We start from the raw sequence: 16,643 nt of genomic DNA on the forward strand, positions 1-16,643 counted from the left end.
TTACTTTTACACATCATGATCATACTCAGGGTTTTTTTTTACCTTTGTGTCAGCCAATGGAAGGATTTTGTCATATTTTTTGGTTTTCATATGTCAAACTTGAGAAATCGAAATCTGTTTATCCTGCCTGCAACTGTATGTTCCCATTTATGTTGTTTTTATTCATTTTATTAGATTTTTAAAGTCTTTTGTTGTTGGGAAAAAAATGTCCTTTTAGATAAAACCCTGACTCATTTAATGTATTTTCTCTGTTTGTTAGTGTTTAATTGATCTACTGTCCCTCACAAACAAACAAATGACAGCAATCACAATGTTGGTGATGAAAATAGTAACAATAATAAACGTGTCTCGTGATTTAGCTCAATATTAACTTTTTAAGAATAAATTTAATATTAGAAAATGCACAATGCAAAAATAGACTAAAATAGAAATAGATAAATAGAAGTAGAAGAGATATTGTATAGGTAAGCTGTTCAATCCCGATTACACCACGCGTGCACAGAACAATCTCCACATTTTCTGGTGTCATTACGAGTGTATTCATGCATTCAACACTTCACACACAGTTGCTAAGGTTGCATTCAAAAAAGTTTGGTATTTGTAGAATAAATCAAGTTTAAAGTCTAAAGCAGCTGCAATACACTCAAACATATAATCGTTGTCATCACCCTGTAATGATCTCAGTAGCCTTACCTTACATGTGTTTACATAACTGCCTTGCACGTATACAACGGGATATTTTCTTTGTTTCATATTCAGAATTGTTTCATTGTGGCGTGCACAGACCCTGTCCTGGTGTGGTATCAGGTCTCCATCTGTAATTAATAATCTGTCTTGTTTGTGAGCTGCAGCCACTCGAGCTGGAGTGAAGCAGGTCTGGCAGTCATCTGTCATTTGCTCTTCCTGTGTGTCCCTTCGGTCTGTCTGACATCACTAAGCAAACACAGCCCAATACACAACCACAGGCAGGGCCTTCTGGGCAGCCAGCGAGAGCAGCCCTCTTCTAATGTTTGTGTGACAAAAAAGGCAAGGCAAATCCTCGCAATGGAATCAGATAATCACCAACCTGTGAAGAGCCTGCCCCAATCCACATCCACGCCGGCCCCCCGGCCCCTGGATTAACTGTCTGTTTGGCTAATAATTTTAATCTGCTGGAGAGGGCCAAGAATGGGTGACAGGGCTCGGAATAAACATCTAATCCTCTGACCCCCCCCTCCTCCAGTAAAGCTCTACACTACTTCCTCCACGACCCCGTGTTAGACACTTGTACCAAAGTGAACAGTGATGATTCCAGTCCTGATCCAAAATTTGCTCTCCGGCCTCCGGAGCAGATGTAAACCCGCTGTGTGACAGACCGTTGCCAGACTGACATCGTCCGGTGGAATGTACACATCAGAGTGTGGGGTGTGTGCAGACAAGAGTGCTACTGAAGAGAGGGCACTTCAGGTTCACAGGGTCAAGAGATGTCTGTCTGGAAACACAGTGTGGGCAGACTGGGGGAGGAATTGTCTAAATCTGGAGAAGAGAAAGTAAAAATAAGTTAAATATCAGTCACATCAGTGAAAACCCTATTCAGGTGCTTTCTAATAGAAGAAGTCACAGAATCATGAGGCGAAGAGTTGAACTGAAATGCTGATATGAGCTGTTTAAAATTTGACAGTTCCTCTCCATGACATTTAGCATCTTTCCTACATGTTTCCCCTTATTTCTAGTTGAAAAGCTTCAGAAAGATGATTCCAACAATCACAATATACCTATTTTGACTTTATGACACATTAAGCCTTCACACGTGTTGTACAAGTCTTGCAAATACACACTTGCACAAAGAAGAACCTGATTTGATTTGTCTGATTTTTACCAGATCAAGATGAATCTAAATGTGCTGATCTATTTACACCAGGAACAGCAGATTTTCAGATCCTCACCCTGGCATCAAAAGGAACGGAGGCCAGCGACATCAAGCTCAGTTTTAGTGAAACTATGGTGAAATTACACCTCCACAATACGGATGGCACTCGAGTCTAATTGTGGCTGTTTGAAGTATGGCCACTTAGATATCCTGTTTAGGATGGGGCTGTATTGTCGCACCTTTGTTCTGATAAGGGTCCCTGCCCCCATCGACAAAGTGCGAACGACTGGGAGGGCCGCGACAATATAAGGGACCAGAGAAGCGTCCCGGGACAGACACAGTCAGACTTGTGCTACCGTGCCGCTGTTATTTGCACTCAACGTTTCACTCATGGATTTCCTCCGCGCTTGTGTCCTGTGCACCGCTATCCTCGGAATCACCAAGGCTTTTACGCATCAGGATATGAAGGACGCGCTGCTGAAGAAACTGGGCATGGAGGAGATTCCTAAAATCCATAAGAGGGATTTGGAGAACTTGGTTATTCCGGCGCATATTAAAAACAAGTACATGTCCATGCTGAAGATGCACCACAGCAGGAGGCGCAGATCTCTGCCCAGCCTGGCGGGCATCCTGAGGGGGATCCCCGGCAATCTAGGTAAGGACCTCTCACATTTTACATAAACGTGTAATTTGTAGGACATTATGTGGAAATCGCTTTGACAGCGAACAGCTATTTCCGTGCGTAATTGTGCCACTGCGTAAAAACCGCTTTACGCACCAAACTGCCTTTAACAGTTATTCATTTTAAGATGCCAGAGTAAAAAAAAGTTATATGTATCTAAATGTAGCAACTGTTTTTGTTGTAGATATTTCTGGGGAGTATTTGTACTCTGACACCACTCGGTGTCGCATGGTGTTCGACATGGAGGCGAGGATCCCCGATAACAGCGAGGTGACCATGGCGGAGCTGAAGCTCTACCAGCGGGCCAACTTCCACAAGCGCTTCACGGTGGAGAGGAAGAACCACCGGGCCGTGAGCAACGCCCGGGTCAGCATCTACTGGGTGGAGGTGCTGTCCAACGGATCCAACCGGACGTCGCTGGTAGATTCAAGGTGAGGGATCGATCCCCCCGTGGCGACACTGGTTATCTTAATCTAATTGCGGGAAACATCAGCGTCCTCTCCTTCCCTTGTTTTAATTAATCGTCCTTATCATGTTCTCAGACTGATCCCCATTCACGAGTCGGGCTGGAAGAGCTTTGATGTGACCCAGGCGGTGCACTATTGGTCCAAGTCACAGCAGAAGACACCTATGCACCTGGAGGTGTGGATCGAGGGCGAGAGACCTGGCAGCTACGCGGCAGAGATGGCCAAGAGTGTCCACTTTACCACCCAGGAGCAGACGGACAACACCTTGGGGAAGCCCGAGCTCATCCTCTACACACTCAACCTCGAAGAATACGGGTAAGGGCGCCAGCTTTAGATATACAGGATATTGTATCTGCGTGACAATTGGTCCGCATCCTGCATTCATTAGTGGAGTTGCAGCAGTGTGGCACAGGAGCGTTAGTTTGCTCTTTCCAATAGTCTGGAGAAGCAGCAGCACATTAGTGACTGACACATGATTTATTCCTGGTCCTATTTGATGTGTTTGAGTGCAAATGATGTGGATCTAGCTAATAAAGACAAGAGATAGTATAAATTGATAGTTGTGAGGCAGGCAGGGGTGTAGCTAAGAGATTCTGGGCCCCCATTAAAAGCCCCCCCCCCCCTACTCCCCAGTCCCCAAGAAACAAAAACAAAACAGTCATCTAACGTTCCTTCTTTTCCTCTTCAGTTCTCGCGGCGACTGCGACGTCAGCCAGAGCAAAGACACCTGCTGCAGAGAGCAGCACTTTGTCAACTTCCGCGCGCTCACCTGGACACAGTACTGGATCATCGAGCCAGCGGGCTACCAGGCCTTCAGCTGCACCGGGGGCTGCAAGCAGCCTAAGCGCAACTACGGCTACGGCGAGCGGAGGTGCACGGTGTCCGAGAGCGCCCCCCTGCCCATCATGTACCTGGTGAAGAAAGGGGACTACACTGAGATAGAAGTTGCAGAGTTTCCAAATATGATCGTGGAAAGGTGTGCGTGCACAATGGACAACGTGTCCATAGTATGAAGTCATGGAAAACAGCTATAGTGATCTTGTGTCCACTGAAGGATTATGGGACATTATAGTGTTGTTTCATTGGGGTGTTGATATATTTAATGGTTTCAAGCAACACGTCTAGTACTTTCTATTTAAATGGACATTAATGGGGAGTTTCACAGACAACAGGCCGCCCTGTTGCCGCTAACCTCCATCTCCCCTCTCACAAGCACTTTTATATATTTTGTAAATTTTGATATCTTTTTAAAAAAAACTCGAATTTGTATGAGTCGTGCTGAATCTGCAGCAGCCATTCAAATTCTGTCTGATGTGTTATATTTTCAAGCTGTACATAATATGAATGAGTTTATGTTTGGAAAATAAAAATATTTAGTTTCACTAAAAGTTTCCACTCTTCCTCTTCCCTGCTGGTTGTCGTCTGCCTGTCTGGCCTCCATTCACATTCATGATCACATTCACATGCAGCCACATGCAGCTGCCGGCCTCCTCTTAATCTTTCACCTCTGTATTGACACACATAGGAAATTGTGGAGCAGAGCAAATAATTTGCCTAATGACTTATAACACTTGTTACACTGAGGGCACACGGCCACTGACAAAGCTACTCGCGGAGGTTTATTTACAGTGGGAAGGAGCTACACGGCCACATACAGAGAAACATGGAGTCCATTCACATCGAGCCAGTGGGCCCCTCATGTGTTTACATCAGGCTTAGACCGGGCCAAACGTTGGTAATCAGGGCCAATACCTAATGCACTGTTTGCCGTCTGAGTGGGGGGTCTTGTCATTCACTAATATGCTGCTGATGGGGGCAAACGCGCTGCCCTGCCAAAGACAAGCAGCTGTCTGTCTGGGAGGGAAGTGGATTCCCAACATGCACCTCCAACAGCACCAGGAGGTATGAGGACAGAGGAGACACAGGTGGTGCCGCAAAAGAAAACCTGAATGTCAATACGGTCATACATACTGGTCAGTTACTTTCACTACACATAGGGAAACATTCAACCCCCATGTCAGTTTTATACTTATACCACATTAAATCGGAGTTGTATCCACCTCCTATTACCATGCATCACCATCACAATCATCACTGATGTAATGGTGGTCGCATGCATGTGTTCCAGGGGTCTGGAAGCATCAACTTTTACTGAGTCAGTACACTACACTGCACTTCAAGCAGCTCTGCAAAACAGGTAGACTGATCAGCACACATTAAGGGAAGAATACATGAATATGTCCTCTGGGTAATTAGAGCAGACTGTCCTCCAGAAACTGTGCAAGGAGACTATTGGAGGAAGCCACCAAGAGACTTGTAACAGCGTTCAGAGGCCGACACTGGAGAGACTGAAACAACAGCATGGGCTTTAACGGAGAGTAATATGAGGGCTTACTGGTGCTTCTATGAATTTGCTAACACACTCTCAAAGACAACGTGGCTTGCATGTGGATGTTAACCATGTAGGAGGCACATTTAACATTTAGCCTGTGTTTGAAATTGTTTAATCAGGCGGCAGATATTTGTTTTATTATAACTTCCAGAAAAGGGTGTGGTTTCTATTCTTTTTTTAGAGGGTGGGTTATAGACAGGGTTATAAAGATGGTGATGGGGCTGCTATATTTTCTGTTCGTTGTCCTGGTTTGCTTTTAGTTTATGGATTAATAACAGCCACAGAAAACCCATCTTGAACTCATGGATCTAATCATCAATGCATCACAGTAAGTTGCCTGTCAACTTAACTTAGGCATATTAATTTAATAAGTGCAACCCTGCTACACTGCATTTGCTATTTTTATATTCCGTTGTGTTTGTTGACTTATTTAGTTTTACTGATGTTTTCTATTTTAGTGGGACTATTAAAGGATTATATTACCATATCTTATGTTTTTAATATTTAGGGCTGCAGTTTGAGCAGTTTAACAAAAAAGCATGGGGGAAAACTTGACCATGTGTGCCTTTGAATATTAACTGTCAGGTATTAAGTATTATGTATTGTATATCCGGAATTTAGATCAGCTCTTTCTCTGACATTACATATTATTAAAGAATAAAACATGAACACAAAGCCACCGTGTACCAGCTTGTTTAACTTTTAATCGAGTTGAGACAAATAAAAAAAGAAAATACAATCCCAATTGTTTTTCCAACACAAATATCAAAAACCATCAGATAGAAAAGACAACATATCTCGAAAAAGTCTCAAAGCTTTTGCAACTTTTGTTTGATAATAAAAGACCTGATATACAACCTGTAACATAAAGCGATAAAAATATAGTGTTCATTGTTTTATAGATTATACTGTAAACTCAAAAGCTCGCATTCTGCTAGATTTATGTGTCAAGTACGATAACACAGGACGGGCACCAGCTGCCCACACATTTAAGTAGAATCGACAATTCATCACACAGCAGTTAACTCTGGCAAACTAACACTTTCTTAATCACAATACACGTATTACTCAAAGTCAATTAATTCATGAACATTCGTGCATGGTTGTAACAGTGAAGTATTTACATGAATATTTAAATAACAAGGGCAGTTAAAAAATTACAACGGAGTCACGGCAACAAATTTGATCTGATCTACTATAATCGTCCATTTCCAAGCACTGATGTTGCTCTAGTGCTGAAACAGAAATGGTATCCTCCGCCTGGTCAACATAAAGGGACACAGAGAGTTGTTATTGCTGGACCCACAGTCAACACCACAGACTCTATAGAGCTTCAGAAACAATGCAACAGTTGAGAAAAAAATAAAAGGTTTCTCTCTGCTTCGGTTTCCTCCGGCTGAAAAATGTTGTCATGAGCTGTTGGTTGTGTGGATGCGACGCTGTGTAGCCCTTTAGGTTTGCTGGTGAGAATGAGCAACTTCACCTATTTCCAACCGCTTTGTGCTGAACCCGCATCAGTAGAAATGTGTTGAGGAAATTGTTTTGATATAAATCATTAAATTATACATGCAAGAAAAAAAAAACAAAGGCAGTTTTTATTTCAGAAGTCTACCGCACTAAAAGAACCATTGATAATCTAGGAACCATTTTCTTCTAATAAGCAAATCTAGCCAGTGCCCTAATTTTAATATAAATAAAAATGATAAGTGTTGCATTAAAAAAATGGCTTAGTTATATCCTTAAAATGGCGCAGCCAAAATACTTTTTTCATGGACAATGTGCATTAGAATAGTTGAGAAGACTGGAAGTGACATATCAAAGACAGGACACTCTGCATACTTGACTAAGAAGGTGAAAACAGGGCTGATGCCTGTATTGTTTGAAGTAGCAAACCAGGCCATCGCCCATTCAAAGGTCTTTTACACACCTTTGAACTGAATCAAAAGTCATAAGCCAGCAAGAATGTTAAAAAGCCATCGAGTTGTTTATTGTAGGTCTATGGAGTTTAGGTTACAGGTTTGCTAGGGGGAACAAAAGACAAAAAAAGTCACTGTAATTAATCTTCACTTCAACTGTTCAACAGTGGACTCTATTGACATGTACAGTCTAACAATATAATCAGCTACCATGCTTCTCGTCAGAAGCTACGGCTCCTTTCAATCAATACCATTTCTTAAACTTCTCATACAGACTATGGAAAACCAAAAAAAAATATTTACAATTTGTAATAAAAAAGCAAAAACAAAAAAACCACAGCACAGATAAAATGCACAACCCTGAAAAGAATCTTGCATCTGCCAGGAGGGAAATGTTTCTGATCTTACAGATTACTTTTTTAAAAGCATGTCAGTTAAAAGTGGTCAAAAAGATGAATCAAATATACAACTAAAGGACAAAAGAAATAAATCAGATAATTGAACGAGACCAAACCCACGTTGTACATGTGTATACAGATATCATATATAAAGCTCTGATTTACACTCTGGCTGCCTGGTCTCTCTGATGTGGAATGTTGTTGCTCCATATCTCTTCAGTCTTGGCAGTCAATGGGTGGGGTTTAGATTAATTAGAGTGGGATTGAGGACAAGAATAAAAATGAACGAGTAATTAAAATAAAAAAATCAGATAGCGGGATGGAGGGATGTTCCGTGGCAAGAGGTGGATCTCTGTGTCGGCCACCAGTCCGTTAGAACAAGTGTCTTAGTAATATCCAGGCTGATACTGCTGGCTCCACGGCTTCTGGTTCCAAAACTGCACAGGGACACAAGAGGCAAGGTTTAGCATGTGTAAAGGTTACTACTGAACCTAGGGCAGGGTTAAGACTGAGCGTTTCACATCTAACTTCATTTTGAAACTTTAAAGTAGTCAAAGTTACTGTAGCTGCTTTCAGACATGCACTGAACTGATAATCTCCTGTAATTTCAGAGGGAGGGGTTATGGACTTTCTCTGATAAAACAGATAAAATGACAAATGATGATGGTATTCACAGGCAATGGTGCAAGATGTAAGGACAAGCAAACTCTCTTTCACACAGGTTTAGTGAGAGTGTACAGAAGAAGTCATGGTGTCTCTGTTCTGAGCATATTGCACACCTCTCTATTCTGCCCACTTGTGGTCAAACTACAAAAAAGCAGGCTTTGTGTAGCCAGCACGTGTTTAGATTGGGGAGATAAGAGACAGAAATACTGACCCCTTGCTGCCAGCTCTGGTTGAAAGCTTGGGCCTTATCCATGCCATTTCTGTTTCCGCCAAAGCTTCCGCTGTTCCTGTTGTTTCCAAAGTTGCCATTCTTGTTGCCAAAGTTGCCACGGTTACCACCTCTCGGCTGAAACTATAGAGACAAGGAGGATGAAAAATGACTGCACTGAAAATACATCAGTTTAAATGTGCCAATTTCTGTCCTTTAAATCAACACACAGTTCTTACTCAGATATTCTGAAAGCTAAACACAAACTGAATAACATGATGTAAAAGTATCATGATCAAACCCACCTGGTTGGGATGTCCCCTGTTTCCACCACGACTCATGCTGGCTCCACCTCCTCCTCCTCTGTTCATGTTGCCTCTGTGCATTGGGCCGCCTCTGTTCATGTGTCCTCCTCTGGGTCCCATGTTACCCCTCATTGGGGGCCCCCTGGGGGATCCACCCAGGCTGGGAAGGGGGCCGCCGCCACCACCCCGGTTGAAGTTTCCGCGGTTAGGGAATCCTCCCCTGAAGGCTGGGGGTGGCAGGAAGCCACGAGGTGGGCGGTTGAAGCCGCCACGAGGACCAGGAGCTGTAGACGGATAAGAGCAGCACAAGTTAGGATTCATGCTTCTTCGAGAACATACATTTTGAACAAATTAGATCCCTAAATATCCATCCTACCTCCTCTAAAGTTGCCTCTGTTCTGGAAGCCTCCACGGCCACCACCTCTCTGTCCAGGTCCACCGCCGCGGCCAAACTGGTTCTTGCCTCCTCGGCCACCGCCGCGAAGGCCTCCACCTCTTTTTGGTGTTGTGCTTCCCTGATTGGGTTTTTTCTCAGCAGGCAGGGCAGTCTTGCTTTCCTCTTTGTATTGTTCCAGCAGCTTGGCAGCCTCCTCCTTCTGCATCTCAGCATAGACAATCTCACTGAAGCTCTCCCCCTCCTCAGGCAGAGAGAAGAAGCCTGTAAAAGAAGGAATACAAGAGGCAACATTTTAGAGGTTTGAACAATGCAATAAAATTTAAGTACATGTACCATTTATACCCAAAGTAATTGTTTATACCTTTCATTTTGAGGACAGCATGCTCAGGCACTTCTTTGCCGTCACTCTCCACCTTCTTCTGGACTCTCTCCTTGTAGTCGTCGTCAGAGGGGCAGACCACTACAGCTTTACGCTGGAAGCCTGCAAACAGACACATCTTCCTCTTCTGGCCCGGGGCAGACAAGTTGGTCTGGAAAGTGATAAAAGATACTTAATTATACTGTGACTTATATGTGCTGTATAGAATCTGTATATCTGTATAGAAAAAGCAGTGATCTGATTCTTCAGAAACCACATACATGATCCAGGATGTAGTTTCTCTTCTTGCGGGCAGCAATCTCAATGAACTTTCCCAAGAAAAGTGGCGCTCGCTGGGAAATGGCTGTCAGCTTTGTAATGTCCTTTGACTGGCGTTTCAGGCTGTTAATCTGTATTAAATGAAAGAGGGTAAATGACACTGTTTAGTGGGACAGACACTCAAAGACATACCATATGGCAATTCTGTCACAGAGCCATTATTAGTACTGACCATCATCTTGTCCACAATGGTGTCACTGCCAAGGATGTAATATTTTCCAGGGTTCTCCTGTACATGGCTCTTCACCCATGTGGTCTTCCCCGATCCTGGCAGACCAACCATCACTACGATCTACAGAAAAGAAAGAATTTAGATGAAAGTGACCAAATACGTCAAGACTCATAACGTAGATACATTGCCTTTGCATGATTAAGAACCCCAAGACCAGTAATGTCCGAATCTACACTCACCTCGCAGTCTGCCTTGGTCTGTGGACCCTTAAGTCCCCGGACCCGCTCACTGACAGCGATCTGTTGCAGGAAGGTGTAGCCCTGGGGCTGGGGGAAGTAAGGAGTCTCCATCTGACCAAAGTTGAACTCCACGGCACAGTTGTGGCAGATGACGTGGGGGAAAAGGGCCTGGCCATTCAGTGTGTCCTTGTTGAACTGGAAAGCCATGACGGGATCCCCACCGTTCTTAGAGAAGGACAGCACCACCTCCTCACCTTCAAAGTCCTACAGAGAAAACAATATGGAAGGTTGTTCTTTGTTTGATAAAAAACAGGTTATGAAAAGCTTATGACAATCAACTGAAAAAAATGTATCAGTATATGATTAGAGTCATAACTTACAATAAGGCAGCAGATGACATCACTCTCCTCATAAGTTTCTCCAAAGTCCTCAGTCACACAATTGGTGGTCTTCTTGGCTTTCCCAGAGTAGGCGTATGAATGCAGCTCCTCACCTAAACATTAAAGAGGAACACATTAATTGACAAATCCATTGTATTACAGACATGATATTTCTGTATTAAGACACCAAGTGTCAGTATCTAGAGCGTGAGTCATCTGTGCTGGCAATAGGCCAGGACTGGAGCCATTTTACATTAACATGTACTACTGCTTACAGACCACTAGAGGGACCTCTTGGGGCAGAGTGCCTTTCACAGAGGATCATGGCGGTGCAGTTTTTAGTGCCAACAATTGGATGACCTTCATGCAAATACAATCACCCAGTATAGAGTGTTTCGTCTATGTTTTAATAAAAAATGTTCTCAAAGACATCTAATTGATGCAATGCATTGATCAAAACTATAAATAATACTGCACAGTATCTTGAGTCCTGACATATTCAGACTGTATGAATGATAGCAAATGGGTGTAATGATAGTAACATGATAATCAGCGTTAAAGCTGTCTTCTGTTTGATGTGACCAAGTGCAAATAATTCTGGCAATGAAATAAACATTACCCCACACCAAGGGTAAATGAAAAGTTACTGTTGGACAAGTCAGTCACCTGATACTGAATACCTGGAAGACGCATCCAACAGTAAATGTTAAAGTAAAGAAACTCACCCAGGAGCAGGGTGCCAGTAGCCAGGGACCAGCCAACCTGCACATCATGGATCTCCATGTTCTTGCTGGAAATGTGCTTCACGGGGATTTTCTCTGTAATCTGATGACATGATGTAAAACACACAAGGATTCAGGTCATTTAGTCAAATGGGAGCATTTGTTTCAAGATTTCAGGTGCAGCTTGTTAACAGTTAAAGTTCCACGTGCGCCTATAAACACTCAGGCTAAGTTTTTTTTCGAGGGCAGAATATGTCAGGATTGTTACTGTACCTTCATCTCAAAGCAGGCTTTGCCCTTGTTCACACCATAGGTAGCCTTGCCTCCAGACCAGAGGTAAGCAAAACTCTCCATTGTGAGAGATGAGGCGCTGTAACGGTCCCGTGACACCTTAAAGTGCAGGTCGCAGTTGTCTAGTGTACGAGAAAAAAATAAAACACAACTCAGTCAACCATCTGTATCCAGTGACGGTAAATAAAATTTACTGTGGTCACATCATTTGACTGTCATCGAAGTTTCATCAAACACCATTTTGGACCTTGGAATAGAATTCACTTACAGGTATCCAGACAGACTTTAGTGTCATCAAACTCCTCATCTTCCTCCTCCAGAGGTGGCACAGGAGACTTAAATGAAGCCCTGAAAAGAGACACCAACCAGTAAATTAGAGGATTCATATGTCAAAGTGGCTGCATGGAACATAAAGAGATTTCTTGGGTATCACTTCCTGAAAAATATTGGGGGAAAGAAATGGAGACTAGGGGGAAACAACATAAAATAGAAAACAGTAAAATGAGCCTCCAAATTATTTGCATAGTCAGCTGTAATGTGGGCCATGGCAGACAACACTTACCTTGCAGAATCCAGCGAAATCTAAAATATGAAAGATACATAGAAAGAAAACACCTCCGAACTTCTGAATGGTGAAAGTGGTAAAGGGGAAAGGACTGCTTTGATTTTTTACGATCCTTGTGTTTATGGTCTCCAGGATTGCTGTGGGTTAGTCACAGCAATAGTGGGTGTAGCTATATTTAACTTCCCACGTGTGGTACTCCAAATGAAAAGGTCACAACTAGCTCAAACTGACCTGTTTATGTGTGTAACTATGCAGTGCAGGTTTTTCACCATGCTTAGAAGCTTGAAATGAGCAATAACCGTGTACTGAGACCTACAGAAACTTTGTAGCTACAGGTTATTTACCCAAATATTTAAAGTTTAAGAAACTACAAAAGGAGCATTTCAGTGACACATCAGAGTTGTTGCACCTCAAGCAATGATCTTACATCAGGTGAAGTATTTCTTAAGAAGGAAACATTTGAGTGAGTGGTAAACAAATGACGTGCAGGGAGTTGTAGTGGCTCTGGAAAATACATTGTCGGAGTTGGAGAATATGGTCAGTGCAGCCTGTACATTTGCTGTTGCTCTGTGGGCGCGTGGACGCCCATGGTGGTTCCACATAATTAACATTTTTATTATGTTTTTTTCTTTGTGTTGGGGGAGTGTCTTGGGGAAAGAATTCTGATATGAAGAGAAAACGGGGGGAAGGTGACAATACTGTAGTCCTAGACGTTCCCCCAAATATCCTCTTCCCGTTGTTTCTTACATTATGTCTTAAGCGCAATGGAAACAAAACACTGACCAATAAATTAGCACATGTATGCACACACATACACTCAATCACCCATGCACACCATGCAAGATGTCACCTGTGCAGGGGTAGAAAAGAGCCTTTCAAATACACACATCCGTTCTATCACACCATGATAAACAGACATGATACATGAGACAGAAATAGCATTTTGAAGTCATACAACCAGTGAGAAAAAACAAAAAAACGAACAAAAAAAACTAAACAAAAGGACCATTGCGAGGTAAACGATGGACGGTCGATAGCGTGCTCCTCCATGGAAGTTCCAAACACTTTGGGATTTTAGCTACATCCTTGTGTGCTACCTTGCAGCAGTGGACCCCTCCTCCCACACCTCTTGGCTATTCCTCCCTCCCTGCCCAGCCTCCATTCAGAAGTGCACATCTGCTACTTTCCTCAGGGTTCTCTTTGAGCAGCCTTGATTCACCTTGAGGACACAATGGGCTTTCCAAAACAATAAGTGGCAGAAGGAACAGATGTGAAAATTCACAGAGACTTGATAGATGCACTTCTGCTACAGAATGCAGTCCATTATAGACACAATGTGAGTGGGTAAATGGTAAGGCTCTTTATGTACTCAGGAATGACCCTCAAAACATGTGTGTGAACATAGGGCTGTTAATAAATAGTATAATAGTTAAAAATGAGGGCTTTCCTCTTGCTAGTAAAATGTGCATTGGCACTTAAAGCCAATACAGTTCAACAAAGCTATGGATGGCGCTTCAGGGATGCTGAAGGCCATTTTTGCTCTGTCCCATCCTTACCAGCTGTATTTGTTCTCTTCAATAAATTCAAAGTAGCCCCTTCCATGTTCCTCCCGGCGTCTCTTAACACCCTTCTTATTCTTCTGATCAGCATTCGTGTCTTTGTCCGCATCCCCTTTGAAAATAGAACAAAGATATAGAATGAGGTGTTCCTTTTTGAGAGAGAGAGGTCGGACTGGCAGTGGGGTTCTGGCCCACAAAGCCCGTTCATTAGTTACATTGTGTCGACCACAATCAACAATATTAAAGATAATCAAGAGGTAACACCTCAAATGTACACTTACACAATACAATCATATTTCATAAATTGTAACAGCACTAATGACCAGATGGTAATTTTAAGCTGGTCCAAATGAACAGTGGGAACAGTAGTTGCTGGGGATGGAAAAACAAGTCTCTGCAAAGTAAATGGACTTTAACCCTGCATTAAAGGGCTAAGACTATACTAATTTCGGTAAGTCTATTTCACTATGGTGGACATGTCTAATGTCCGGGCAAAAGCATCATGCACGGAAATGTGGAAACCTCATTAGACCTACCCCCTCCTCCCCCATATTTTACCTAGACTACTAAAATGGCTGATCACTGTAGATCTATATTTTTTCTATACTGACCCAACAAGATGACATTTTCTATTCAACCCAAGAACAATCTAAACACGTGCTGGCTACACAAGCGGAGTCTGCCCCATCTTCCGCACAGCTTTGGCTCAGCTAGTTCAAGTGTTCCCGGCGCTTCTGAGGTCAAACCCTCACAGACCTGTTCGGTTTAACACAACCATCGTGTGAAAGAATTTAAACGCAGTTGAAATTTGGGTTTTTAATTTGCAATTTCGCCTTGGAGCGACGCAACTGTCCATCGAGAACTTGGGATAATTGACATGGCAGATCTGGAGGCAGCGTAACGCTACAATCACTGCAGCGGTGTTTAATATGCCACTGTCACGTTACTTATAAATGAAGCGGGTGGTGAGGTGTGAAACCCACATCCTCTCTTTCTATCGCACCAATTCGTGGCCGAACGTCATTATGAGAAGTGGGAACCATTGACCTAGCTAAGCGGACGACGAGCTAGTTAGCGCTGCACCACAGACACAAAGAAAATGACGTTAGCCGGCAAGCTAACACGCTAACCAAGCGAAACGAAAAACCAGTCTGAGCTAGATAAATTTGTATCTCACCAATTCCTAGAGCTCGTAATTCTTGGTAATGACGCGGGACGCCGTGTTATCAATGCTAAACTTGGTTTATTAATGGTTTACCGTTGCAAAGCTACTGACGTTAGCTAAACCGCAAGTGGCCGCGGCTAACGTCCCGCTAGCTAACCGCTAACTGTTTCGGCTAGCCTGGTGAGGTCACGCTAGCTCTAGCTTAACATGGACGCTCTCCGTTGTATCGCATTCAAAATCAGCCATCCCCAGCCGGCTCCCTCCCGCGGCGGCATTAGCACTAACGGAATAGCAGAAAAACCTCAAGCCAGCCTCAGTCCATCCAGACACATTTTCAACCGTCGTTCCCGGCGACTCACCCTCTGCAGCCTGGTCCCCGGGCTCACCATCCTCCGTGTCGATTTTCTCCATGTCGTCCACATCTCCCTTGAGCATGGGATCCATCTCGTCGTCCTCGTCCGCCTCCTCTTCCCCTTCGCCCATTTCCTCGTCCTCGGCAGCGCGTTCAGCATCGCCCCCGTTCTCTGGCTCCGGCTCTGCTTCTTGCTCTACTTCTTCTTCCTCTTCCTCCTCTTCTTCTTCCTCCTCCTCCTCGTTGGCCTCCATGCTTTCTTCTACCGGGCCCTCGCCCTCTTCTTCCTCTCCCATACACTCCGCGTCGGCGGCCTGGCCGAGACCCTCGCCCGCCGCGGCTTCTTGGTCCAGCGGAGAGTCGCCGGCGAAGGCCTCGTCGTCCAGCGCGGCCTGCAGGCGGTCCATCAGCTCGGCCTTCAGCCCCTTGTCCGAGAGATCGCGCTTTTTCAGCTCGTCCTTCAGCTCGTTGACTTTCAGCTTTTTGACGTTGATTGAGCTCATTGTGACTGTTCGACGACGGAGATCTATTAAATAAAACGAACGAACGCGGCGGAGAAATAAATTAGATGACTGCTGGAGCTCAACACTGCGCCAAATGGCAGCCGCTGTCCGAGCACTGTTTCCCCGGCGGAGGAGCTGAGCAGAGTGGGAGGTGTGGGGGAGGAGGTGACGTCCTCTACCGTAATTACCCAGAGTGCAGCGCAGCGTGGCTTATGTAGCGTCACGCCATCTGTCACCCGCTGCCGAGGCGTTTATACAACCAGAAATAAGAGCATCGTGGGGGAGAGAGAGTGGACCGGCGAGGAGGAAAATGTCCAAAATCCTCATATGTGTTTTCAAGTATTAATTTCATGATACATAACGGAATTATTATAATCATTAGGAACTACCAAGACGGCACCCCTTGCGTACCGTAATGCACAGTATTATCAATCAGAGTCAGGTTTTATTGTCAAGTAGGTTTTATGTTTGTGCTGAGTATTAATATAAGAAATATATATGTTCATGTATATATGAACTTTAGATTATGTGCAATTGAGTGTTAATCACATGATGTAGGAAAAAAAAGATTAAAAATAAAGAGATGATGATCCTTTATTAATCCCACAATGGGGAAATTTGTAATATTGCAGCAGCAAGAGTCAAAAACAGGGATCGGTAAGTAATAATATGTAACATGCAATACTTAAGTGTAAGGGTAATAATATTTTAGTGTAAG

The 16,643-nt window shown here is 43.7% G+C and overlaps 2 protein-coding genes across 2 annotated transcripts; one reads left to right on the forward strand and one right to left on the reverse strand.

Annotated features, from left to right (window-relative positions):
- The first annotated feature begins 2,239 nt into the window (after positions 1-2,239).
- On the forward strand, positions 2,240-4,011 carry lft1 (lefty1). Its single transcript, XM_034579892.1, has 4 exons — positions 2,240-2,504; positions 2,716-2,962; positions 3,074-3,313; positions 3,687-4,011. The coding sequence occupies exons 1-4, from the start codon at positions 2,240-2,242 to the stop codon at positions 4,009-4,011; spliced, it is 1,077 nt and encodes a 358-aa protein (XP_034435783.1).
- Positions 4,012-6,067: 2,056 nt separating this feature from the next.
- Positions 6,068-16,109, reverse strand: hnrnpub (heterogeneous nuclear ribonucleoprotein Ub). The gene is made up of 14 exons (XM_034579893.1): positions 15,430-16,109; positions 13,903-14,017; positions 12,050-12,129; positions 11,764-11,903; positions 11,494-11,593; positions 10,769-10,881; positions 10,389-10,652; positions 10,150-10,269; positions 9,920-10,048; positions 9,642-9,810; positions 9,260-9,541; positions 8,884-9,167; positions 8,582-8,722; positions 6,068-8,141 (listed from the first exon to the last, which is right to left on the reverse strand). Exons 1-14 carry the CDS (start codon positions 15,923-15,925, stop codon positions 8,091-8,093), a joined length of 2,484 nt encoding a protein of 827 aa, XP_034435784.1. The 5' UTR covers positions 15,926-16,109; the 3' UTR covers positions 6,068-8,090.
- Between the last annotated feature and the right edge of the window lie 534 nt (positions 16,110-16,643).

The sequence above is a fragment of the Hippoglossus hippoglossus genome, chromosome 24 (genome assembly GCF_009819705.1).
Source record: "Hippoglossus hippoglossus isolate fHipHip1 chromosome 24, fHipHip1.pri, whole genome shotgun sequence".
Classification (NCBI taxonomy): domain Eukaryota; kingdom Metazoa; phylum Chordata; class Actinopteri; order Pleuronectiformes; family Pleuronectidae; genus Hippoglossus; species Hippoglossus hippoglossus.

Excerpts from the sequence above, each read along its gene's own strand:
- hnrnpub (XM_034579893.1), bottom strand. The coding sequence starts at position 15,925 with ATGAGCTCAATCAACGTCAAAAAGCTGAAAGTCAACGAGCTGAAGGAC. Across the intron at positions 10,882-11,493 it reads TACTGGCACCCTGCTCCTGG|GTGAGGAGCTGCATTCATAC; the intron begins GTGAGTTTCTTT and ends TTTAATGTTTAG. Across the intron at positions 10,049-10,149 it reads CCATTGTGGACAAGATGATG|ATTAACAGCCTGAAACGCCA; the intron begins GTCAGTACTAAT and ends CATTTAATACAG.
- lft1 (XM_034579892.1), top strand. The coding sequence starts at position 2,240 with ATGGATTTCCTCCGCGCTTGTGTCCTGTGCACCGCTATCCTCGGAATC. Across the intron at positions 2,505-2,715 it reads GGGGATCCCCGGCAATCTAG|ATATTTCTGGGGAGTATTTG; the intron begins GTAAGGACCTCT and ends TTTTTGTTGTAG. Across the intron at positions 3,314-3,686 it reads CTCAACCTCGAAGAATACGG|TTCTCGCGGCGACTGCGACG; the intron begins GTAAGGGCGCCA and ends TTTCCTCTTCAG.